This window comes from Mytilus trossulus, chromosome 9, assembly GCF_036588685.1.
Source record: "Mytilus trossulus isolate FHL-02 chromosome 9, PNRI_Mtr1.1.1.hap1, whole genome shotgun sequence".
In the NCBI taxonomy this organism is placed as follows: Eukaryota; Metazoa; Mollusca; class Bivalvia; order Mytilida; family Mytilidae; genus Mytilus; species Mytilus trossulus.
Window position 1 is genome coordinate 53,072,070 of NC_086381.1, and position 27,842 is coordinate 53,099,911.

The following is a 27,842-nucleotide window of genomic DNA, read 5'->3' on the forward strand; positions in this document are numbered from 1 at the left end:
CTGTATCTGTTCTGTGGTAATCTGTTATGTAATAGGGAAATGTGTGTTAACACCTGAGCAAAACATCCAACCTCATATCTTCTTGCAAATTCTTTGACCTGACAATTAAACCATCCTGATCTAACTTTCGGCCCTATATTTTAATTTTGCTAATAAATGTGTCAGTGAACAAAATCCTCAAAGTCACACATAATGAGTTCATATTAATTTCATAGTAATTTAAATAATTTAATTACCCCTGATTTCTTTCAGAACACACCGTTTGAACTCATGATATGTAAAATTAAGGATTTAGTGCTCACATTATTATCAACCTAATTTTTCCTGCTATCACCTATCTTGTAAATGAACTCCTGGGAAATACTGTGTAGCAATGCCATTGGTATCCATGTTTGAATTAAACATAAATCATAATTTAATTACAACTTTTATTTTATATATATACATCACAATTATAATTTGGCCCTTGGGGAAACTACTCAGCTAAAAAATTTAATTTTTTGCTCCATGCCTAAACCAAGAGCCTAGCTATGTGCATACTGAAAAGTAGCAAAGTATAGACCCCTGGCTTGACATCACACCAACCCAATTGGAACGATGGTTCAAAATAAATGCAATGAGGCTATCAGGAAGCCTATGAGGCTATCATTCCTAGAGGCTATCATGCCTATGAGGCTATGAGGAAGCCTATAATGAGACAATGAGGAAGCCTATAAGGAGGCTATGAGGAAGCCTAGTAGTGTTGATGTTGAATTGGTGTTGGAATGAATTTGTATGAAATTTGACAGTTTATCCCCAGAAATTCTTGGGGGATGAGTGAAATTTTTGAAACAACCAGTGATAAAATTTCATAAATGAAATCAATAAACATAATGCTGAGATTGCTTCCCCTGTCATGGCAATATTGAAGGTGAAAGGAGGGGTCGGTGGGAGGCAAGTTTTTAGCTAAAACACTATTAGCACTATTAGCTAAGATTATTCTATAACTACTTAATCTGCATTTAGATAAATGAATACTCAAGGCAGCATACACAGGTTTTTAATACACAACTTGTTAATGGGATACTCCTAAGTGGGAGGAGTTAAAACTGCACCCAGATTAATGTATCAAGAAACAAAGGACAAAGGAAGCCAAATGCCACAAGTGGTCACTAATTAACAAGACATGTATATTTGTATTGGAACTGATGAAATTAGACCTCCTGCTAAGAACATGTGATAAACTTCATATCTAACTGATTGACATATGATAATAAATCTGTTTCATCTCAACAGCAAAGAAAATACACATCCTGGGAAAATCCTAAAATAATGACTACTGAGTAATTAAAATCAAATTATGTATAAACATAACTTATATAACATATAAGCACCTATTTATACAAAATTCTCAGAAATGATCCTGAATATGTTTAATTGTCATTTGTTCCATGTTTGCATTGTGTTCTGATTCTTTGTAAATATTTTTTAGGGTAAATTTATTTCTGTTTGATGTGATGCTGTTCTAATCTTATTTTAATTGTCTTTTGTTTATACTGTATCTGTTCTGTGGTAATCTGTTATGTAATAGGGAAATGTGTGTTAACACCTGAGCAAAACATCCAACCTCATATCTTCTTGCAAATTCTTTGACCTGACAATTAAACCATCCTGATCTAACTTTCGGCCCTATATTTTAATTTTGCTAATAAATGTGTCAGTGAACAAAATCCTCAAAGTCACACATAATGAGTTCATATTAATTTCATAGTAATTTAAATAATTTAATTACCCCTGATTTCTTTCAGAACACACCGTTTGAACTCATGATATGTAAAATTAAGGATTTAGTGCTCACATTATTATCAACCTAATTTTTCCTGCTATCACCTATCTTGTAAATGAACTCCTGGGAAATACTGTGTAGCAATGCCATTGGTATCCATGTTTGAATTAAACATAAATCATAATTTAATTACAACTTTTATTTTATATATATACATCACAATTATAATTTGGCCCTTGGGGAAACTACTCAGCTAAAAAATTTAATTTTTTGCTCCATGCCTAAACCAAGAGCCTAGCTATGTGCATACTGAAAAGTAGCAAAGTATAGACCCCTGGCTTGACATCACACCAACCCAATTGGAACGATGGTTCAAAATAAATGCAATGAGGCTATCAGGAAGCCTATGAGGCTATCATTCCTAGAGGCTATCATGCCTATGAGGCTATGAGGAAGCCTATAATGAGACAATGAGGAAGCCTATAAGGAGGCTATGAGGAAGCCTAGTAGTGTTGATGTTGAATTGGTGTTGGAATGAATTTGTATGAAATTTGACAGTTTATCCCCAGAAATTCTTGGGGGATGAGTGAAATTTTTGAAACAACCAGTGATAAAATTTCATAAATGGCCATAACACAGATGGTAACAGCTGAGTGTCCCCAAGGATTTGTGAGGTTAGGGAGGGGGTACCTTCAATAAAGCCATGAAAATAAAAAAAAATAAAAATAAAAATAATAAATGTTATCGCATAATAATACACAATATCAAAATCAATTGTCAAACAAAAACAATATCATCCAGAATCTCTGTAAAAAACATGCGTATGGAATATTTGAAAATGAGCATGCCCTTAAATTCTACCTAACCTACTTTGAGCTGTTTTAATAGATGCTGGCGTTACCCTAATGTATCTGATGTAACTATCTGAAGTCCAGCGCCCTAATGTTTTTATCAAGTGATCTTCTATTTTTGCCTTACCAGCACTTGTAGCTGCCCCAATTCTAAAACTATGACCATTATAATGACTTGAGTTGAAACCACATATATCCAGTACTTTTTTAATACAAGTGATGAAATATTGTCTCTCCAGAGGTTTCTTATCAATGGTTATGAAAAGTGGATCAGTTTGATTAGTAGGAGAAAATTCTTTCCTTATTTGTATATATTCTAACAAAATTGTGTAAGGGCAGATAAGCTGACCTAATTTATGTAGCTGTATATTTATGCCTTTTCTAAAAGGATCTGTTTTTGATTGTTTTAATTTCAAAACTACTAAGTCTGAGTGAAATACAACATCTTCAATACATAAATTAATATGTGGATCAAACTGTGAGGCCTTTGACACTGTAAACTCGCCACATCTCAAAAATCCATAAAATGCGACAATGCATGCAGTTCTTAACATTAAATCAGTAAACTTGGAACAAAAACCTTTTCTCAAACAATTTACAATTTTTTCCAAAATTTCGAAAGTTATTGGTAATCTTATGTGATTTTTTGGTTTTTGCAGTCTTTTTACAGAATTTAAAACATAATCAAGTCTGATTAAAGGTGTATTATGAGCAGATTGTAAGGGATCATTTTGATTACCCTGTACATATTTATACCTAATTCCACATAAATATAGTTTAATGGTAGAGTATTGTAAACTCAGAATTTTAAAGCAGTGGGCTATGAAATAAATTAAAATATCCTCAGAAATAGGAGGTAAATTAGAAAATTGAAAACCATTCAATAACATAAAAGTCTCAAATTTTCTGAACCCAGTATCATACACAGTTCTTGTAGTATTAGCAATAGCACTGTTCCAAAGTTCATTCACTGCTTGATTTAGGACCACATTACATCTGAGCTGCTTGGGCACTTCATTGGATGTTGTGCTGCACTGGGAGCTAGTTTGCGGAATCTGTCTATCTGTAAACGAGATAGAGCATCACTTATATCATTCTGATATCCTGGAACATGTTTGGCACTAAAATGAAAGTTGAATTTACAAGCACACCATGTAAGTTTCCTCATTAATTTCATTATTTGTAAACACTTTGAACGGCCCTTTTTTACTATAGCCACTGTAGCTTCATTGTCACACCAGAAAAGAATGCGTTTTGTTGTCCACTGTGAGCCCCACAGTATTGCGGATACTACAATGGGGTATAATTCAAGAAAAGCCATTGAAAATGTTTTGTCAGGATAAGCAATGTTTGATGGCCATGATGAATAAAACCATTCTCCCTTGAAATATCCACCAAATCCTTTTGTTGATGAGGCATCAGTAAAAAGTTCCATATCATAACTTGAGTAAAATTGTCTACTGTAAAACATGTTCACACCATTCCAGCTGCTCAGAAAAAGTAACCAAAATTCTAGGTCAACACGGCATTCCTTATCTAATTTAACATAATGATGCAAATCATTGACAGTAGTGGACAGCCCTATGAGGTATGAAACAAAGGATCTACCAGGTAAAATGACACGTGAAGCAAAGTTTAAGTGACCCAAAAGCTGCAACAATTCCCTTTTTGTACAAGATTTTTTCCTGTATAATTTTTTGATGAATTCACAAATGCGATCAACTTTATTAAGAGGTAGTCGAGCTTCCATTTTTTCAGAATCTAGAATAATACCCAAATATTCTAAACATTTTACAGGACCTATTGTCTTATGTTTTGCTATAGGAATGTTCAGTTTTTTGAAAATCATCATCATTATAGCCATAGTCCTCTCACCATCAGCATCTGGTGGATCTATGGTTAGGAAATCATCCAATAAATGCAAAATGCTATTAATTTTGTAATTGTTTTCTGCAATATGACACAAAGCTTGGGATAAATGGTCAAAAATTTTGGGGCTTGAACGACATCCAAAAGTTAAACGGACATAAAAATAATACATTTTTTCCCATTTTATGCAGAAAAGAGGCCACTGACTTGGTACAATTGGACAATTTTTGAACGCGTCGGATATGTCGAACTTGCAAAGCCAGGAATTTCTTCCAAATTTCAAAATAACATCAATAGCGTCATCTATTCTAACATAAGACATTGAGCAATCCTGTTTGTCAATAAGATCATTAATACTTAGATGTTTATCATCATTATGTGGTGAAGATAAGTCCAATATTAAACGCTTTTTACCAGAATATTTCCCTTCTGCAATACCAATTGGGCTTACCCTATATTTTTGAAAAGGGGGATCCTTAAAAGGCCCATACAAGAAACCTTTAAAAACTTCTTTCTCTATCAAATCAGAAACCACATCTGGTTGTGTCCTAGCAGATAAACTATTCCTACATTCTTTTGTAGGTAAATCTGTTGTAGATACCATAGTATCAAATCCTATCTCTAAGCCATTGCATAAATAGTTAACAAATTTTTTGTCAGGATGAGAAATTAATTCTTTTGCAAGTTTAATAACATTAATTGGAGTAGTAGCCAGATATGGGAAATCATGTAGTCATTGACCTTGCTTATTTGTTGTTATTTTCTCAAACTTTTGTGAAGAGTTTACTGTATGTGGCTTAGATTGTACTTCAGTCCTACCTTGAGAGGGGAAAACTTTTTGACAAGATAATAGGGTATGACCAGCGACTTTACATCTGCTACAGATATGTGAAAAATGACAAAAACTCCTAGTACAACCCCTACTGGTATTAAAATTATTGCAAACCTCCCGCCCAGAATGATAAATTTTCTTTCTACCTAACTTATCAGTAGTGTCTACCTGCCTTGATACTTTATCTGGGTAGTCTTGATATGTCATGGAGGTTTGCATAGGACAAAAAGCAGTAGTGTGATCAACCAAATTACAAATTTTGCAAACATTTACATTCCCACCAGCAACTATTAATGAAAGAAGATCCCTATCTCTTTTGCTCCAGTCAACCTTAATCCTTCTCTCCCTTAAAAGAGCTGCTGATTTTGCAGAAAACAATTTATGGTAATCATAAAATCTGTCACCATAAAAATTACTAATATCTATAATCTCATCTTCATAAGCATCTAGCTCTGCTCTACGGTCAGGGTAAACTGATGACATGACCCTCTTAAACTTGCCAAATGCCTTAATGAATTCTTGAATTGTGAGTTTTCTATTAAGACGGGGATCTGGCTTCCCAGAAATATTTAACTCTAACCCATTAGCTGCAACAGAGTGAATTTGGGGAGTTTCATAGTTTGGGATAAGAAGAGATGCCAAATTAACATCCTTACCGTCAATGATTTGCTTTTGAATAGAAGGAGATATAATGTCCACATTAGAATATTCATCCGAACGCACTCCACATGAAACATTTCCAACTTGTGGTCCTGAGATGAAAGATGCATGCTCTTGTGTATTTCCATGTAAAACGGTATTATTTCCTCTGTTAGACGTTTCACTCCTATTCCCAATCCCTGCATGGTTGTACCACTGTTGAAGGTTGAATTCGCGATCTCTACCTGTGTCATGAGTACAATTGTCTCTGTAAATTAGCTGTTTGAAGGTCTCTTGAAGTCCTTCAAAACACTGAGCTATGTTCCTGTCTGTTCCACCATTCTCATTTTCACCATTTGTAACACTGCTTCTGTGTTGAGGCACTGATTCTGCTAAGTTAATTGGAAGAGTGCTCTCTGGTGAGGAATCTGCGTTAATCTCATCACTAATGGTGTCTGTCTGTTGTGTCTCTAAAGATGTTACTCCATCAAAACAATTCTCTAAATAAAGTTGTTTTAACACTTGTTTTGACATACCAGAAGGTGTTCTTATTCCCTTTTTGTTAAGTTCTTCTTTTAGTTTGTTTATTGTCCAGTTAGAAGGGTTATTAGAATCCCATTGGGTCTCATACGGAGAACTCCTAGTTTTCCTTCGAACACCTTTTCCTCTGCCAGACATTTTGTTGTCAGTTATTCCAAAATAATGTTTTATTTTTTCAGGTTATATAGTTTGAATTATATTTAGTTGTTTAAAAACTGTAATATAGCTTTTGTAAAGTAATCCAAACACTGAAAGTTCAAGTTTTTAGCTAAAACACTATTAGCACTATTAGCTAAGATTATTCTATAACTACTTAATCTGCATTTAGATAAATGAATACTCAAGGCAGCATACACAGGTTTTTAATACACAACTTGTTAATGGGATACTCCTAAGTGGGAGGAGTTAAAACTGCACCCAGATTAATGTATCAAGAAACAAAGGACAAAGGAAGCCAAATGCCACAAGTGGTCACTAATTAACAAGACATGTATATTTGTATTGGAACTGATGAAATTAGACCTCCTGCTAAGAACATGTGATAAACTTCATATCTAACTGATTGACATATGATAATAAATCTGTTTCATCTCAACAGCAAAGAAAATACACATCCTGGGAAAATCCTAAAATAATGACTACTGAGTAATTAAAATCAAATTATGTATAAACATAACTTATATAACATATAAGCACCTATTAAGAAAAAAAGCTGCAAACAAAGTTTTGCTTTGTTGATAACTTGAATTCACACTGGTCAATAATATTGTTTTATCAACAAAGTTGTTCAGCAGTACAATTTCCCTAGAGTCTACTGTTTTACAGAATCATTTTAGGTCAAAGAAGAATCTTTTTCATGTATACATTTCGGTGTTTTTTTCATATTGATTTAAAGAAATACCTGTCTTGTTTATTGAAATAAGGACTTATCAATTAACATGAATTAAAATAATTTGTATTTCTTTTCAGAGGAAATCACTTGAACAAGAATTAAATCAAGGATCATTCCTTATTCTACCTTTGACCTTACTATTAGCCTATGCTATTTATAATTATCAAACGGTAAGTATTTAGTTAACGATTTTCAAGACAATATTGGATGGATGGCTTTTTTTGTCTGGTTTTGACGAAATCAAAAAGGGAGACTCAGGCTGTTTCCACCATTAGAGGCGACAGTTTCAACACTGTATAAGGTTCTGATTAGGTCAGTTTATGAGCCATTAGTGGTAGGTCAATGATATTTGGTAGGCACTTGTATAAGCATTGAAACATCTTATTTCTGTTGTACCAAGTCATGGTATATGGAATTTGTTGCATATTTTTTATGTTAAAATATTGCAATTTTAATTTCAAAAATTGTATCATACTATCAAAATTGCAAAACGTGAGAATATCTTTGTCTAAGCAGTTTATTAGACATCTAACAAATTTGAAGGACTCTTACATGTGGTTGATGTTGTTCACTTTCTATTCAGTATTGATTTCCTTTTTGTTTTGTGTAACCAGTGGGTTGCTGTGTGCTGGTTTCGTTCCTTCTGTACATTATTGTTTTTAATTTTTATATTTTATAATTTTCTAAATTCATGCTACTCTGTATGCCAGCTGGATGATATTTCAAAAACAAAGCTTAATATAATAAATGATTCAAACTAAAGAAAGATATGTATTTTAGTAAAAAAGACGGAATTTTGTAAATCAATTTTTTTTCTTAGAATAAACTGACTCATGGGGTGTATCTTGTTGTTTTTGTGTAGGTTTTGATTTCTTTTAAATCTAATTACAAAAATATTGTGTTACATTGATAATATTACCAGAAAAGATCAATTTCATGAACATCAATATTCTGTTATAAAAATATTGTGTTACATTGTAACACAATATTTTTGTAACAGAAAGTTGTGAAATTTCAAAAACTTCACACAATTTCTAAAAATACCTATGTTCTACATTGTGCACTTTTTCTCTTTTTCAGCTGTTACCTTTTATGTTAAGATCAGTTCAACAGATACAGACCATGTTAACAGTAAACCAGGCTGATTTGGTCCACACTTCACAGAGTGGAGGGGGAGGGGGAGGTGATTCATCATTGTACAGTGAGCAGGCTCAAGCAGCTAAGAAGAAGGCTAAACCAAGAAAAACATAAACTATTAAAAAAACTCTGGATTGATTTTAAATTATTTATAAATAACTTTATTAGGCTTAATCTCACTACTGTGGATTCATTATTATTCATGGGGTGCCATTTTTCATTGATTTCTTGGTTATTCTGAAAGTTCAATGAAGATTTTTTTTTTATAGGCTTGTATACAAACCTTTGCAATGATATCATATATCCACGAAAACCCCATTTTCCCCAAATCCATCTGAATTAAAACCTAGAAAGGTAAATGAATCCACAGTGATATTTATCAGAGATTTTATAAGTTTTTGAATTTCAATCAGTTATTTTGAGAAAAAAATACAGTTAACTCTCGTTGTCTCGAACTCGGTTGACTCGAAATTTCGGATGAGTCGAAGTTTTCACGTGGTCCCGAACTTTATTCCATACAAAAGTATGTAATTCGACTCCTGATGAGTCGAAATTGGATGAGTCGAAATTTCGGTTGAGTCGAACTAAATTTACAGTCCCAAGGTTAACAAAAGCATTCAAAATTCATTTTTTATCTCTAACTAATACACATATGTCAAAACAAGACCTCCGGGATTTAAATTGATTGAAGAGTTAATCTGACAATACACGTGTAATTAAATTTCCGGTCACTGACCACTGTATTGATTTATGACATGCTATTTCCATGAGTGTTTACCTAAGATTATCTTTTATAAAATTTTTATAAATAATTAGTGATACCTTGTTAATGTTCATGAAAAAATATTTAAAATGTTTACAAAACACTTAATATGTGATTTACACTAATGAGCTTGGGTGTGTATAAAGTGAGGATTATGGCTTCCGTTGATGATCACCTAAAAACTACTCAAACGGCGTCTTTAATCTTGTTATATTTTCTTTTGAAAAGAAAGAGTGAGATAAAACAAAATGAATAGCAAAATTTTCTTAAATCTCTTGTATCCGAGAATAAACAATTTTGTCAGCTATAACCGACCTGAATAACGAAACTATCGATTGGAAATTACTCTCTTGGAACATGTGGAAAAGCCATAGGATTTTTTTTTAATTGAAACAATTGAATAAGTAAAAATAATGTCATTATAATAATAAAAGACTGTGACATACAAATACATCGATCTGATACTAGAATATCGACCCCCTTGCCATATTCACCCGGATTTATTTTAGCTTTACCAAGCTAAGCAAGAGTTGTGTCCCTTAGATTGTCGAACTTCCGGTGTTCGTTTGAGTCGAACTACGTGTATCTCGAAATATTTCTCTGGTCCGGCTGACTTCGACATAACGAGAGTCGACTGTAATAATGTTGGTTATCTTTGTTTTATATTTGTTGTTTTTATTGTTCTTAAAAAGGGATAAGCATAAGCATTTGAAATATTTGGTTATTAAAAAAATGGAATAAATATAAACATAAGATATTTGAAAGCTTTGAAATCTTTGATATTGAACAAAAATCTAAACATTAAATATAGTTGTTAATTTGTATTGAACTAAAGGTTCAGCCATTCTTTCATCATAAAATGGTTTTATTTCTTAGAAATTATTGATTGGTTTTCACAATTTTTATGTAGATCTTAAATATTTTTTTTATACATTATGGAATGAAATACTTTTAAGTAAAAGCATTTTTTGTCTGAATCTTCATTTCATTGTATCAGAAGCATAGAAATCATTGTACATTCCCTCAGTGTTATTCTAACGTACTACATACACATATTTTAGTTCTTCATGTCATATATTACATGTAATGTGATACAAACTCAATGTGTGTAAGCTATTGGTAGTGAAATAAGTGTTGAGAGGTTTCATGCTTAAAATTTAACTTTCATGGAATATATTTTACTGTTACGCTGAATGATGAATGATTTTGTTGACTGAAAACTTGAAAAATATGAATTATGAATTTGAAAGTCAGAATAGAATTGTATTTTTGTAATGTTTGTCAATGCCTTCATTTAAACAGATTCACATATTTTTTTTTGTATTTATGAAAGTAAAATTGAGAACTTAACCATTGTTGTTTTTCTCCTGTAGTAAACCACTGTATGAAACTAGCCAATTTAAAATGCCATTAGTGTGTATCTTCTGAGTGTATTGATATTATTGAGAACAATTGTTGTTGAGTGACAGGAAAGAAGAAAATTTATAAGATTTGATGATCACATTTTGAGATATGTAAAATATGGTTTCGTGAAAGTGCAATATTTATTTGTTAAGAAGTAGCATTTATAGATCAAGGCATAATTGTTTATAGTCACATTTCAAAGAGTAGGTTTATGTTAATGAATTTTAGACATATTATTTGGGTGTCAAAGGAGTAGGTCCAGTAAGTCCCCTTTTTGGCCCCAAAATATAGCAGTTTTACATAATTGTTAAAATGTATACTTTTAGTTATTTATTGGAAAGTAGATTCTGATACATAAATACGAGCTGTTTTTGACAATGCAATGCACATATTTCGGGTACTAGTATCATTAAGTCATACTAAATTAATGAAATCTTCACAATTTTAGCATTTTAGTTGAATTTTTTAAGGTTTCGGTCTTAAATGTAAGGGGCCTCATGTGTGTTCATTCTTAATATTGAAATGTAAGTTGTATTTGATGATAGTACATAACATATATAAAGCTTGAAGATGAAAATTGATGCGGCAAATTTTATTTTTGACCAAAAAGCATCTGAAAAGTGACATTTTTTTGCATATTGGATAGGTTTTTCATATTTTAGCTTGAATCGGGGTGTTTTTAATGGTTAAATCAGTTAAAATCTTCCACTTAAACTAATTGAATCAACTAAAATAGACACTTAAGTGTTTAAAAAGTTTAATCAGATGAACCTGAAATTTGAGTCCAATATCGGCCCTTACCTGACCTACTCCTTTACAAACACTGGTTCAAGTTTTTTGTCACTTTTATATTATCGTTAGAGGTATAAAAATGGACCGTCTCAAGTATGTTTTTGATCAAAGAAATTGGCTATATACATTAATACTGTAGATACCAAATATATAATAATATATTCAAGATATTGTTGATGAAAAATTGTAAATACCCCAGTGGGTCAAAATAAAGAATTATATATGTTTTACGGGTGAATGAATAGATTGCTGCAGTAATAATAGAACACTGAAAAAACTCATGAGCAATTTATGCCATCATGTTTATTCTGATTTATTATGATAAAATTGATTCTGATACCAAAAGTTTTAGGATTTAGAAAAAAATGATAACATTTAGTGTTCTACCAATTACATATTCCTGAATAATAAAGTATTATCAACATGCCCATAAAAATAATCAAAAATTAAAAGAAGACAAAAATAAAAACTGCAGATAGATGTGTTTCATGTTTATTTATTCATCTGTATTCACAAACTAATTGGTGCATTTAATAGTTCCATAGTTCAAACTAATTACATACTGTCTATTAATAATTCATTTGAACATTTAAGAGAAATGCAATTTCTTGTTAGTTATGCCACCAAAATTTGATAGTATCACTCTTTTTTTTTAAACTTTGTTTGGCCAGGTGGGTTTTTTCCCAGACTTTTTTTTTAATAGAATTGTTAGTATTTTCCAATTTGTGTACCTAATATTCACTAGTATAAGACTTTAAAAAAAATGTTTATGCAAGAATTTAATAACAATCTCAAATGAAAAACAAATTTATTTAATTGAACCTTGCGAAACAAGTTTTTTATTGCAGTGGCAACAGAGGTTTTTAGTATGGAATTGTATGTTAGAACATATTGTTGAGTGTTTTGATAGAGACTTCATTATATAAAAAGAAAATTTTATTAATAAAATGTGATAAAATGTATTGTGCATTTTTCTAGTTTTTCTTTTTGTTTGTTTTTAAGCAGGCACTCAAATGAAAGCATTTATGTAGTTTAAAAATATAGGATTTTTTTTTAAACATGAAATTCTATTCTTATAGCGTTTCCTGCACACCCATATAACTTTCAGAATCAGTTAAGAACCAAGCACAATATCACTTTCACTGTATTGAACAGAGAGAAGCAATATAGATGTCATTGTGCAAATGACTATGACTTTCAATTATTGAAGATGATGCATAAGTGCCAATCGTCACAACTCGGCCGATTCCTTACCTCATGATAGAAGGAGAGAGAGGGAGTCACCCGAGGATTGCCGATTGGCATAAGTGCATGAATTTGTGAAGGGTTAGATTACCAACACCGGACATGATATGATTGCCAATGAGACAACTGTCCACAAGAAACCAAATGATGTAGATTGAACTGTCACCATACTCTTGAGGCCCCTCATGGGGGGGTCCTAGTAATCACATAATCACCATTTTTTTGCCAATATAATCACATAATCATTAAATATTTGCTTATCTTTAGTAATCAAATAATCATAAACTAAAAATACAGTCCTAGGTAATCAAATAATCATGAAATATTTGGCTTAATAATCAAATAATCATTAAAAAAACGGCCAAGTAATCACATAATCAAAAACCCCATGAGGGCCCTCACTCTTCTGATACCACTCTTATTATAACTTCCTTTTACAGTGCATGTCAAAATATGAAATTAAATATGGTAGTCCATTTTTCTTTATTTTCTTCTGTTTGATTAAAGATTTATTCTGAATTGAAACGTCTATCTATTTTAAATGTTTCATCTTTTTTGGGACATGAAATCTTTTTTTGGATATGAAACCAGGAAGGTGCAAGGATACCATGTTTACTGAAAGTGGTGCAGACTAGTTAAAAACTTAAAACATGAAACAGCAAGTAGAAAAAGGCGGTTAACTTCAAAGTGTCACAAGTTTCTAATCTTCGACGCATGGGCCACTTTATATCACAATTTAACATCACTACATGAATATTTTTTTCTCTGTAGACTAGACTATAGTACTGCTAGTCAATTTCAAAACTATAACCTGCCACATTGAGTAAAACCCATACTGTATAGTTAGCTATAAAGGGCAGCTTGATGACTAAACAATAATGGAAACAAACAAATTGACAAACAGTAACCAGACAACCACTGATTACAGGCTCTTGGCTTTGGACATACACATATTGGGGTGGGGTTTGACATGGTAGTTAGCGCCTAACCCTGTCTTTACATGGGAAGGTGGCATAAGAACAAATTAAAAATCAGATAAAATTGGACTTGTAAGATATGCATCAGATACAAATATCTGAAATTCGAGCACTGGTAAAAGGTAAATATTATTATAATACAGCTATATTATACCCCACTGATCTTGTCCATCACATTATTAGTAATTACCCAACTAAATTTATTTAAGCCAGTATATACATGTCAAGCTCGTTCTATCATTAACCATTTAAACATTCGAACGACAGGAGTACTTGCCACCCAGCTCAAAGTAAACAAAGGTAGACCAGTAAGTACATTTGAAGGCCCCCTTAATGGTTTTGTAGGACTACAAGAGCGATTTTGCATGCAAAACCCCAATGGTCATTTTGAAATGTTGGCAGGTATGCAAAGTTTGCATATTAACCTATAAATAATTTGTATTTTTTTTTGGCTTCTTCATACTTTTAAAAGCCTATAGCAATAATAAAACCACTGTTTTGTCTAAAATTGTAGACAAAAATGTTTTTACAAAATTTCCATTTTAAAGCTTCCATGGGGGAAATCCCCCATTAATAGTGACAGTTGACAGGTATGCCTTTGGCGGCTTCACCAAATCAAATTTCTTAAAATACATTTTTTTCTTAAGTCCACAAAAATTGGTATCGACTGAAGTAAATGAATTCACAGTAAACACAGTGGGCACAAAAATATGAAAAGATGGGCTCAGATATAAATGTGATATTGAAATAAAAGAGACTTGAAAAACCAAAAGGGGTACAGAATAAATAAAATTTGTAATAGGTTGATCTGCACGTACAAGATGTCTTTGCATGGTTGATCTGCACGTACAAGATGTCTTTGCATGGTTGATCTGCACGTACAAGATGTCTTTGCATGGTTGATAACGTACCGGTTAATGCATTTATTACTGTAATCACCTTTAATTTGAACATGTATTACTGCAAATCCCTTACTACTGATTTTTATTGCAACTTGAAGACCTATTGTGAGATTTATTACAAGTGATTGCAAAAATAGAATAATGGAAATAAGAGAAAAATAGATGGAACTGTGAAAACCAGCAATACTCTTTTACCCTTTATTTTTAAAAGTTTTCAATATCTATTATAATTCTAGGAGTTGAGGGAGCTTTTTCTGGAGCAGGAGCAAAAACTGTGATTCCATGTAAAGTAATTGGAAAGTTCTCTATCAGACTTGTACCAGATCAATTACCAGAGGAAGTAGAAAAGAAAGTTAAAGCACATATTGATAATGTTGTTAAAAAACAAGGAAGTCCCAACAAAGTCAGGTTTGTTGAAAATATACATATAGATTCCATAACTGCAACAAGAGTGTTAGGATATTTTTCCACTTGAGACATATTTAAAGGGGGAGCTTTTTGGATAACTAAAATTTAACTGTTGAGAATGGAGATAAATCGTATTATACATAAGTTATTGTGATGGAATCTGTTTTCCTATCCTTTTTTTCCAAACATTTGCAGGAAGTTATGTGTCGTCATCAGGCATGACCAGTCACCTTTTTCATGGTTACAATAAGAAATTTTGAAGAAATCAAGAAAATTAAATGTCATAATTAAATTTCAACCAATCATTTGCTGAGAACAAATATTTCACTAGTGATGAGAAATATTTTTCACACACTGCTCAGGAAATGTGAAAATAGCACAAAAATTAGAGAAAGTGATTTATTTCATGAGATATCATTTAATTGGAAGTAAACGGTGAAAATAGTCTTCACATATACATGTATATTTACAAAATGCTTGCTATACATCAATAAAACAGCAATAATTCAGATTTTATTTTTTATTTCAGAGTTCTCATTGGATATTTATCTTATTGAAATTCTCACAAAATCCTTTCTTGTATGATAATTAGTTTGTAAATCTCTTTTCAGTCTATCAATGGGCCATGGAGGAAAGCCATGGGTTAGTGACTTTAACGATCCTAACTATGTAGCTGGTAGAAATGCAATGAAAATAGGTAAGCCATATGTTACATGCCCCATTTATAGGCATTATGTTTTTTTGGTCTGTGCGTCAGGAGGAACTTGTTTGCACTCGAATGAAGGGTAAAATCATTTAAAAAATTGATTTCAGAAAGAAGAAAAACTTATCATTGTTCTTATTAAAATTTGCAGTTTTTTGTGCTTTTGTGTAGTTAAAAACATACATGTATGAATGCCTTAATTTAAGCAACATCATTTTCCAATTCAAACGAGAGGTCTTGTAATTAAGGTCACTACATTCAGAAAAAGAAAGGTGATTTAGTGTACAGGAAGACATTATTCAAAAGCAATACATTTTTAACCTGAATTTTGTGACAAAAATGTCAGTTATTGATTTGGGAATGTACGTGGGCAGTCGTGTGGCCTGGCAGGCGGCAACCAAATGTTGTCTGTTTATTTACCCATGAACCGTTCAACCAAAGCTTTTCAAATTTTGATATGTTGTTACAGACAACAAAATGAAGGTCAAGTTTAATAATGATGATTTTGACTTTTACCGTTCAGGAGTCATGGTTCTTGAAAGATTGAAAAATGGTGTTTCCAGTCTTGTCCTGCATTTACTCATGAACCATTCAACCGCAGCTTTTCAAATTTTAATATGTTGATACTGATAACAAAATGGAGGTCAAATTTGATATTGAAAATTTTCAATTTCACCTTTCATCAGTTATGGTTCTTGTGATATTGACAGGATACAAATAAATGTTAATAAATCCGGTTTGCTGTCGTTGTGACAGCCTCTTGTTGAAGATTTTGTTAAGCTAAAGTATTTTCTTTTTCAAAAAAGTCAGTGTTTATTTGTTTTATAGTAAAACTTGCTATTCAAGTATATATAAAACATATTCAACTTTTTTTTTTTTAAATTTAAAGTATTATATCATATGACTCTTATGCTATCTGAATGTGTTTCAGTTTTTGGAGTTGAACCTGATTTAACAAGAGAAGGTGGAAGCATACCTGTGACCTTGACCTTCCAAGAAGCAACTGGCCAAAATGTGATGTTGTTACCTATTGGGGCCTCAGATGATGGTGCTCATTCACAAAACGAGAAAATTGACAGAAAAAATTATATAAATGGGGTAAGTAAAAAAATGGGTTGAAATTTGAATGCTCTCAAATTTTGTCTTTAGTGTTGTTTTAAATAATGGCTTAAGGAAGAATTTGATTTTCAATAATTTCATACAAAATGTATGTTTAAGGTGACACATAACACTACAGGGAGATAACTCTGTAAAGATCAGCTGAACATTTTAATAAAGTTTTATTGTTAAAGAAATATAAATCTTCTCCACGATCAAAATTAGTGTTCACCAATCTGATATTTATCCAATAAATATTTCTGATAAAGTGTGAGATTCAATTTTTTTGAAATTTTGAAATTTTCTCAAAAAGTCAAAGTAAATATTTTGTTAAAATTTTATTTAAAATAAACATCCAAAATTAAATACTTGTAGTTATTAAACAAGAAAGGAAGATTTATGACAAAAACTAATGTCATCCCCCTTTAGACAAATTTGAAAAAAGTTTTCATTTCCACTAACATTCTGATTGGTTTATATCAAGTGCACTCAAAGACTGCACAACTTTATAACACAATTAAAATACATGGCAAAGCAGTACATCTTCAATCAAATGTTTAAAAAAAATCTTTTCTATTGTAGGCTAAAGTGTTGGGAGCATATATCAAAGAGTTAGCAAAATTGTCATGAACTTTGTGGTGACCTGTTTCAGCTATTAAACAGAACTATAATTGTATTATACAGTGCCATACTTTTTGACAATCTTATTGACTGTACGATACAGCATAGTGCTAGATTTTATTTTATTTATATTAACAGCAATGGTTGGGTTTTCAACACTAATGTCTTTATGAACAAATATGATATTTATATAATTTTTGAAAAAAATAAAATATTTCTACACTGTTAGTGTTTCTGGTGTTAAGTCATTTATTTTCTTAGTACCAATTTCCATGGATAGCAGGACACATGTTTTAATTGATACATTGTATTTGATTTCTAATTACTGTGTACATGCCTTTTTGTGCTTCGTTGATACATATTTGTTTAGTTTTAAAGTGAACACAATGTTAAGGACTGTACCCCTATTTTGGACATTTATACCTATTATGTCTGTTTGTTTTATTCACACATCGTTGTCAATATAATGAATTTTCTGCAACTGTCGTACAAGTGAGAGGTTAAGCTAGCTATAAAACCAGGTTTTTAATCCACCATTTTCTATACAAGAAAATGTCTGTACAAAATCAGGTATATGACAGTTGTTATCCATAAGAATAGTGTGTTTGAGCTTTTAATTTGGCATAAATTTGATAAGGGAATTTATGTTTAGAATTTCCCTCTGAGTTTCAAATATTTGTGTGATTTTACTTTTGCATATAGATAGATATGTTATATGCCTATTGGAATTGCTAAAGAGGTCATACAAATAAATTATCAGCAGCATAACTAAAATGCATACCTAAAACAACTGAAAGTTATTTTTCATTTACCTGTATATATTATTAAAACTGTTTTTTTCAAAAGTGATTGTTTTCGAAGGGTTTAATATTTCACAGTGGTGTCTTGCCATGGCTTTGTTTGTCCCTAATATTTTATTAACTGCATTTGCATTCAGATATTGCAGATCAAATTTATTCGTTCATAGTGTGTTAATTTACGATTTTTTATGAGTTAAGCCTGCCAATTGATATTTTATCATGTGTTTTTCTATGTTGTGATGTTATGCTATTGTTACAGGAAAAGGATGAAGGTTTGGTACCATTAAAAACGTTTAATCCTGTTGCAAATGTTTGCACCTGTCCTAAGTGAGGAAACTGATGTACAGTAGTTGTCATTAGTTTATGTAATTTATACATGTTTCTCATTTTTTAGCTCACCTGGCCCGATGGGCCAAGTGAGCTTTTCCCATCACCTTGCGTCCTGTGTCCGTCGTCGTTGTTAACTTTTACAAAAATCTTCTCCTCTGAAACTGCTGGACCAAATTTAACCATACTTGGCCACAATCATCATTGGGGTATCTAGTTTAAAAATTGTGTCTGATAACCTGGTCAACCAACCAAGATGGCCGCCACGGCTAAAAATAGAGCATAGGGGTAAAATGCAATTTTTTGGCTTATAACTCAAAAACCAAAGCTTTAGTGAAAATCTGACACATGGAAAAATTGTTCATCAGGTCAAGATTTATCTGCCCTGAAATTTTCAGATGAATAGGACAACCTGTAGTTGGGTTGCTGCCCCTGAACTGGTAATTTTAAGGAAATTTTGCTGTTTTTGGTTATTATCTTGAATATTATTATAGATAGAGATAAACTGTAAACAGCTATAATGTTCAGCAAAGTAAGATTTACAAATAAGTCAACATGACCGAAACGGTCAGTTGACCCCTTTAGGAGTTATTGACCTTTATAGTCAATTTTTAACAATTTTTTTTTAAATCTTAGTAATCTTTTACAAAAATCTTCTCCTCTGATACTACGTTGCCAAATTAAACCAAACTTGGCTACAATCATCATTTGGGTATCTAGTCTAAACAAGAGGCTCTCAAGAGCCTGAATCGCTCACCTTAATTTTTTTGGTTAAATCTCTCATCAATGATTATTTTGGCTTTTCAATTTATTTAAATGTTTCAAAGGAGAAGATTTTTAAAAGTAAGTCAACATGATGAACAAATTGTGAAAAAAGTCTTTAAAGGGCAATAACTCCTTAAGGGGTCAATTGACAATTTTGGTCAAATTGACTTATTTGTAGATCTTACTTTGCTAAACATTCTTGCTATTAACAATTTATCTGTATCTATAATAATATTCAAGATAATAACCAATCAAACTGCAAAATTTTTTAAAACCATCAACTCGGGGGCATTATACCTAAAAAAACAGTTACTCAATTCGGCTGAAAATTTCAGGACAGGTAGACCTTGACCTAATGAATACTTTAACTTCTTGTCTTATTTTCTCTAAATGCTGGAGTTTTTGAGATATAAGCCGAAAACTGCATTTTACCCTGTGTTCTATTTTTAGCAATGACGGCCATGTTTTTTGACAAAATAGAAAATAAAACACAAAGTTAATTTTATACACCCTACTAATCATTCAGTTGAAGTTTGGTTGAATTGGTTGAGTAGTTTTAGAGGAGAAGATTTTTTAAAGTTAACAAATATGATGAACAAATTGTGAAAAATTGTCATTAACAGACAATAACCCCTTAAGGGGTCAATTGACAATTTTGGTCATATTAATAGTTACTTATATGTAATTTAAGTATTGTTTATACAAACAGAAAAAGTTATTTCAGTTTTCAAGTAATTAATTTTATGATAAAGATGCTGACATTATGGATGCAATTAATTAACATACACAGACCACTTGTTAACATTTGACACTTTGAAGTTACAACTGGAATCTCACTAGGAGGCACACTAATCTTGTCTTAATCAGATACATGTCACAAACAATCACTGTGGGAGAGGAAGCAGAATATGATACCAGATCTCTTTAATACTGATTACACAATAAATAGTATATTATTTGAGGGTCAGTAGGTCAGTCTCCTCCCCTGGATGTTAGATGTACCCAATCTGTGTGTAAAGCCTATTGCATGGTCTTTGTATAATCAGTTTCTTGGTTCATAGCAGCCTGACTAGTTGATGGAGTTTTACAGTGCTATTATTCAATTTATTCACTGGACTTCATTTGTTTTTTAACTTTTACCATTATTATGTCACAATGTGGCTGCATTATTTTTCAACCGCTACCATACTGATTTTAGATATCTACTTCTTGCGATATGAACTATCTTGTTTATTTCACCTTTGGATCTTATTTACTTATACACAGCTGAGTTTATATTGTTTGCAAACTTGTGTAGTTTTTCATGTGAAGTTTATAACCATGTTACTGTGCTAGAGAGTATTATGTGATCGAGCAGGATCTATATATCATCAGATCCTTATATATTTGTGACCATACAGAGATTTCCATGAGTGTTATATATTGAAGTGGCTTTACATTCTACACAACTGTTCTAGGCAAGTATATTTGTTTGAACTTTTATTTCTTATATACAGATGTATGGTGCTTGGAGTTTCTTTGCATTATTATTATCTGAAGGCATTTAGAGACGAGCTTGAACAAATATTCACTTTTGTAATTTAAATATTATTCAGAAACAGTACTTGGAATTTTAGTTATCCTGATCTTTTATTTTTTTTCATTTTTTGGATTAGTATATAGTGATCAATGCTTTATTTTATCTTTATTTCTTTTTTTATATTATTTTTACTTGCTGTCTTCATATATACCCTGCCTTCATGCATTCTGCAATAATTATTTAGTAGTTTCATGATCTTAGATAGATAAGATATAAGATACTTTTAGTATATTTTATTCAGTTTTTGAATTATTCTAAATAAGTCAAACTGTTTTTTTCTTGTTATACAGTTTACATTTATAGAATTATTACATACGTACAGCTTTTGATATTGCCTATTACTGACACCTTTCTTCATTTCTTATATTGCATATTTTAACACTGAGGAAATGGAGACATAGACACATCCTGTATGCACTTTGGTTTCATCAGAATTACAACAAAGGATTAGACATTATCAACATGATCAAGTTCTTCTTTTTACTTTGGATGTGGCATTACAGCTTGACTTACTTGGCATGGATATATACTTCCACTCTTGTTTTAAACTTTACATTTATTCAACTGTACCTCAGTCGTACCTACATATTATACAGAGCATGAACATTGCCAGTGTTCTTATCATATTCTACCAGCTTATGTGGTTTAAAGCACATTCAGCACTAGTTCTCACTTTTATCAAGTTCAGAAGGTTTTCAAACAGGATTACATTACAGACATGGCAGATATTTAACTTTGAAATGAGACTTAATGCATTTCAACATGGACATAAGTGTATATATCAGTTCCGTTATCTGTGTGGACATATTATTTCTCCAACCTTTCAATGAAATCATGTAGCACATTAGCTATTGACTAGAAGGCAGTAGTACAGCCTCATCAGTGCCCGTGCAACATTCCAGAAGTATGTTACTGATTGTGAACCAAATTGTAAACCTACTCCGTAATTGTGATGTATCATAAAGGACAAACTACAGCCTCGTCAGTGCCCAAGCAGTCTAGAAGTATATTATATCGAACCTTATTGTAAACCTACTCCATAACTTGGGATGTAGCTATTCCAGCAATTTGAATTCTTAAAATTGGACAACATACACTTTTTAAATAGACAACTTTACATCTAAAATATGTCAAAACCAAGGATCTTTACAGTTTTCCTATTTATTTAAGATATTATAGAGATTGTTTATATCGTCTTATTGATGTTAAAGATATTTATACTATGGGATATAGTGATATTTTCTGTAGAGTATATTGTATTTTAAACTTTTACTCACATAATGATAAATTGCAGATGGAAGTATACATAGCTTTAATACTACATATACCCTAGAATCTAACAGAACTTTATAGCTGTGGAATTTGACACACCTCGTAAAAAATTATTAAATATATAACTGCATATAATAACATCGTATTCAATGATGAGAATTTTTTTTGCCAGAAAGTATTATTTTATAATTGCCTTAACTGAACAGAGTGGCATTTTCTTCACAAATTTGTTTAGGAAAATTTATCATTTTTGAATTATGGATTTATAGTTCTCATGCCTGTATGGTAATGTACTAGCACAGGGATATCCCCAAGCATACCTTGCATACAAACATCTACAAATGAGATGCCATGTCTCACTGTTCGTGGAGAATCCTCGCTCCACATTCCCTAAACTAGCAGATTGTTATACAGGCAGTTTCTCCCCCACTCTGAATTGAAAACTGATTGCATTTCTTATAAGGTTCAAATCTTATCAACCATCTGGTGCAGCTTTTGTATTTTAGAAACTGATACTGACACACTCTATCATTGAAGCATTCTCATCATTGATATACTGAATATAATTTTTTATAGCATTCTCGTCATTGATATACTGAATATATTTTTTATAGCATTCTCATCATTGAATATACTGAATATAATTTTTTATAGCATTCTCATCATTGAATATACTGAGTATCGTTTTTATAGCACTCTAATCATTGAATATACTGAATATCATTTTTATAGCATTCTCATCATTGAATATACTGACTATGGTAGTATAATCATGTTTGAATCTTTAAACATATAAAATTTTGAATTAATCTTGTTTGGATACTGGATTGCATTTTTGTATAGCATTTTTGTTTAAATTGGAATACTGAATATCATTTTTTATAACATTTTCAAATTTGGGATACTGAATTCTATGTTAATAGCATCACTTAATGTTTTGAATACTGGATACCTTTGTTTATAAAATTCTCATGTTTATTTCCTAACAAGTATGCAGTTTTGTTAAGAAATTTTCATCATTAACTTTTAATCTTTAAATACTAAATATCATTAGTAATACATGTACATGTAGTAACATTATTATGAATCAGTATGTAACATATATTTTCATTATTTTTTTGTTTATTTTTCTCATGACTTTATTGAAGGTGAATAATCCAAACTCCTAAATCCTTGGGGGCACTCATATGTTTCCATCTGAGTTTTTGGACCTTAATGGAATTTTATCACTGGTCATTTCTAAAATTTCATTCATCCCCAAGCATTTCGGGGACAAATTTTATCAAATTTATTCCAGTGCCAGTTTGATAGACCCCTGCTACTTCACGAGTACATGGGCTATCCCCCAGGCAGACCCTTGCACTACCTGGCTGCCGATGAGACGCCTAGTCTCATCACCTAAGTGGAGAACCCTCGCTTCACATTCCCCGGCTGGCGCATTGTCGGGCAGGCAGGTTCTTCCTTACACTGAAGGTTGCAAGCTGACTTGCTCAGGCAGGAACTCAAAATTGCGTTTGTATGCTGAGTGTTTCTCAAGGGCCAAAATTAAATGATTTTTTAATAAATATTATTATTCTAACTGTCTTTCTGCTTTAAGCCAGTATGATTTGCTGAGACTATGTTTTGGTTTACACACAGAAACCCCTTATATTTGCCTTGGTTGTAGTTTGTTTTGGAGCAGTTATTTGGTCTTTTTGCTCATTTTAATGTGGGCTAGCTATCATATTGCAATGCTGACTTTATTGAGATTTGCTATATCAGGATCCCTCAACAGTTACACAAACAAAGATTACACAAACAAAAGATTACACAACCTCCTACTGAAACTACAGAAATAATATTTCCATATGAGACTACAAGAAATAATATTTCCATATGAGACCACAAGAAATATATAATAAGAGTCTACAAGAAAATACAATAGAACACTACAAGAAAATACAATACAAGACCACAAGAAAATACAATTGAGATAGCAGGATACAAACACCTTTGAAGTTTGTATAAATAGTTACTTATATGTAATTTAAGTATTGTTTATACAAACAGAAAAAGTTATTTCAGTTTTCAAGTAATTAATTTTATGATAAAGATGCTGACATTATGGATGCAATTAATTAACATACACAGACCACTTGTTAACATTTGACACTTTGAAGTTACAACTGGAATCTCACTAGGAGGCACACTAATCTTGTCTTAATCAGATACATGTCACAAACAATCACTGTGGGAGAGGAAGCAGAATATGATACCAGATCTCTTTAATACTGATTACACAATAAATAGTATATTATTTGAGGGTCAGTAGGTCAGTCTCCTCCCCTGGATGTTAGATGTACCCAATCTGTGTGTAAAGCCTATTGCATGGTCTTTGTATAATCAGTTTCTTGGTTCATAGCAGCCTGACTAGTTGATGGAGTTTTACAGTGCTATTATTCAATTTACCTCCCACCTTCCCCTTCCTATAACACCTTCAATATTGTTTCATGACTAGAGAAACAACTCAGCTTAAACTAGTGATATTTTTTTCTTTATTTCAGTTTTCCTTAATGGAATTTTATCACTGGTCATTTCTAAAATTTCATTCATCCCCAAGCATTTCGGGGACAAATTTTATCAAATTTATTCCAGTGCCAGTTTGATAGACCCCTGCTACTTCACGAGTACATGGGCTATCCCCCAGGCAGACCCTTGCACTACCTGGCTGCCGATGAGACGCCTAGTCTCATCACCTAAGTGGAGAACCCTCGCTTCACATTCCCCGGCTGGCGCATTGTCGGGCAGGCAGGTTCTTCCTTACACTGAAGGTTGCAAGCTGACTTGCTCAGACAGGAACTCAAAATTGCGTTTGTATGCTGAGTGTTTCTCAAGGGCCAAAATTAAATGATTTTTTAATAAATATTATTATTCTAACTGTCTTTCTGCTTTAAGCCAGTATGATTTGCTGAGACTATGTTTTGGTTTACACACAGAAACCCCTTATATTTGCCTTGGTTGTAGTTTGTTTTGGAGCAGTTATTTGGTCTTTTTGCTCATTTTAATGTGGGCTAGCTATCATATTGCAATGCTGACTTTATTGAGATTTGCTATATCAGGATCCCTCAACAGTTACACAAACAAAGATTACACAAACAAAAGATTACACAACCTCCTACTGAAACTACAGAAATAATATTTCCATATGAGACTACAAGAAATAATATTTCCATATGAGACCACAAGAAATATATAATAAGAGTCTACAAGAAAATACAATAGAACACTACAAGAAAATACAATACAAGACCACAAGAAAATACAATTGAGATAGCAGGATACAAACACCTTTGAAGTTTGTATAAACTGATTTGTAGATCTTACTTTGCTGATCATTTTAGCTGTTTACAGTTTATCTTTATCTATAATAATATTCAAGATAATGACAAAAAACTGCAAAATTTCCTTAAAATTACCAATTAAGTGGCAGCAACCCAACAATTGGTTGTTTGATTCATCTGAAAATTTCAGGGCTGATAGATTTTGACCTTATGAACATTTTTACCCTGTCAGATTTGCTCTAAATGCTTTCGTTTTTTAGATATAAGCTGCATTTTACCCCCATGTTCTATTTTTAGCCATGGCGACCATGTTTGTTGATAGATCAAAACTTTGGATACAATTTATAAACTAGATACCCTAAGGAACATTCAGTTAAAGTTTTGAAGTATTTTGCCTAGTAGTTTCAGAGGAGAAGATTCTTGAAATAGTCTACGACGACAGACAACAACGCAGACGACGACGGACGCCAAGTGATGGCATAAGCTCACTTGGCCCTTGGACCAGGTGAGCTGAAAATTAAATTTTTATACTTTGAGGACTGAGTGAATAATGGTGAGTGTGTGAGTTGGTATGTTTTATTTTGTTATATTTTATTTTATTATGTTTAGGGACAGTTAACTTTCTGGTATTAAGACCCGTCACGGCCTGGCTGGGGAATGGGATAGGCAAGTGATCACATTAATCTGTACCGATGGAGGCTCCAAATGCTTCCTTTATACGCCATAACTTATGGTGGTGATCCTTATAAAGGATGCTTATAGGGAGACAAGAAGAAGGTATACTAGTAATGTAAATGTTGAAATTAAATTGCATTATTAAAACTTGTTATATATGCAATGAACCAAGACTAACAGATCAGGGCAAAATAAAAACACCATGGAAATGCTAATGTTTATAAAACTGTATACCCAACACCATTGACTTATCAATTGGTTCCTTGTTTAACTGTGAAAGTTTCAAAGTCCATGAATCATGATAAGTGGGTGGGACCAAATAATCTCTATGAAAATGAGACTTTCAAATGACTTATAATACAACTGCATACCAAATATCAGATAATAGTCACTCATCTTAAAACTGATCTAATCACACATCACAATGTAAATAATACAAACCATTCAGTCAATAAACAATGACTGAGGCTGGAATAAACCATGACTAAGGCTGGAGCTGAACAATCTCCATGGAACAGAGATTTGTCAATCATTATACAGTGAAAACTGATTAAACCGAACCCTGAATAAACCGGAAACCCGTCTAATCCAAACTTGTTCTGAAGACCAATCATACCACATTTTATGTATTGTGAACCTGATAAAACCGAGTACCTGCCAAAACCCAACAAAATATCAAGTCCTGAAGGGGTTTGGTTTTGTCAGGTTTTACTGTACATCTGTATACCAAATATTATTGACCTACCACTTATAGTTCCCTTTTAATTGACTTAATGACAAACTTAGGAACCTACCATTTGATTTTTATGGGGGGGGGGGGGGGGGGGGGTGTGCTAGGATGAAATTGGAAAAAAATAGGCAGGACAGGAGTTTTGAGTAAAAAAAAAAGGCAGGATGAGCATCTTGGTAAAAAAAAAAAGGCAGGATGACAATTTGGGTAAAAAAAGTCAGGATAAACTTAAGTAAAAAGAAAGGCAGGACCAAATAGAGTAAAAAATAAAAAGGCAGGACAGAGATTACAACTTTTAAAAAAAGCAGGACAAAATTTTTCCTCCAAAATAACTGACAGCGCTGAGGATTCTTTTAAGTTTCTTGATACCAGTCCCATGACCAGCTGTTTTAGAATTTCGAAAATCAATTCTGTTTTAATATACATGTCTCAAATTTTAATATCCTAAGGTCTTAAAAGGAATATTTTTTTTTGTTCAATATTAAACTTGGTGCTTTCCATTACTTAAAATACCAAACTTGAAATAAATTTATATAATTCCATAAAATATATGAATCCTCAGTTTGTCACATACAAATATAACAAGGAATACAGTGGTAAATACTAAAATAAAAAATGCATAAAAATACATGGATCAAATTCATTTATGAGGTGTTCTAAATTTATCTAGTGGGTTATTTAAATAAACTTATATCATGATCTGTGCAAAAATTATTAGATCACCAAGGAAATAGTTAACTGCATTTTATACAACATTAACAACCCCTAGCTCTTATATAAAGTTTCTTTATAATTCCTCCCAATTTCTAATCAAAGTCAATTCTTTATATCAAAGTAGTATAGTTATTTAACAATATAAAAAAGAAGATGTGGTATGATTGCCAATGAGACAACTGTCCACAAGAGACCAAAATGACACAGACATTAACAATTATA

At 32.0% G+C, this 27,842-nt stretch overlaps 3 protein-coding genes across 4 annotated transcripts in view; 2 read left to right on the plus strand and 1 right to left on the minus strand.

Moving 5' to 3' along the window:
* Positions 1-8,951, plus strand: part of LOC134683108 (BOS complex subunit NOMO1-like) — a 45,464-nt gene extending 36,513 nt beyond the window's left edge. For both annotated transcript variants that reach the window (XM_063542196.1, XM_063542195.1), the window contains 2 exons: positions 7,466-7,558; positions 8,469-8,951. In XM_063542196.1, coding sequence (XP_063398266.1) covers positions 7,466-7,558; positions 8,469-8,639 — 264 coding nt within the window. In that variant the 3' untranslated portion in view covers positions 8,640-8,951. The remainder of the gene's footprint in view (positions 1-7,465; positions 7,559-8,468) is intronic.
* LOC134683110 (uncharacterized) lies at positions 1,173-4,541 on the minus strand. The gene has a single exon (XM_063542197.1). The coding sequence runs from the start codon at positions 3,504-3,506 to the stop codon at positions 2,616-2,618; it is 891 nt and encodes a 296-aa protein (XP_063398267.1). The 5' UTR covers positions 3,507-4,541; the 3' UTR covers positions 1,173-2,615.
* Positions 8,952-14,084: 5,133 nt separating the features above from the next.
* On the plus strand, positions 14,085-17,666 carry LOC134684752 (cytosolic non-specific dipeptidase-like). Its single transcript, XM_063544058.1, has 5 exons — positions 14,085-14,108; positions 14,820-15,016; positions 15,628-15,713; positions 16,651-16,817; positions 17,400-17,666. Exons 1-5 carry the CDS (start codon positions 14,085-14,087, stop codon positions 17,445-17,447), a joined length of 522 nt encoding a protein of 173 aa, XP_063400128.1. The 3' UTR covers positions 17,448-17,666.
* The last annotated feature ends 10,176 nt before the right edge of the window (positions 17,667-27,842 follow it).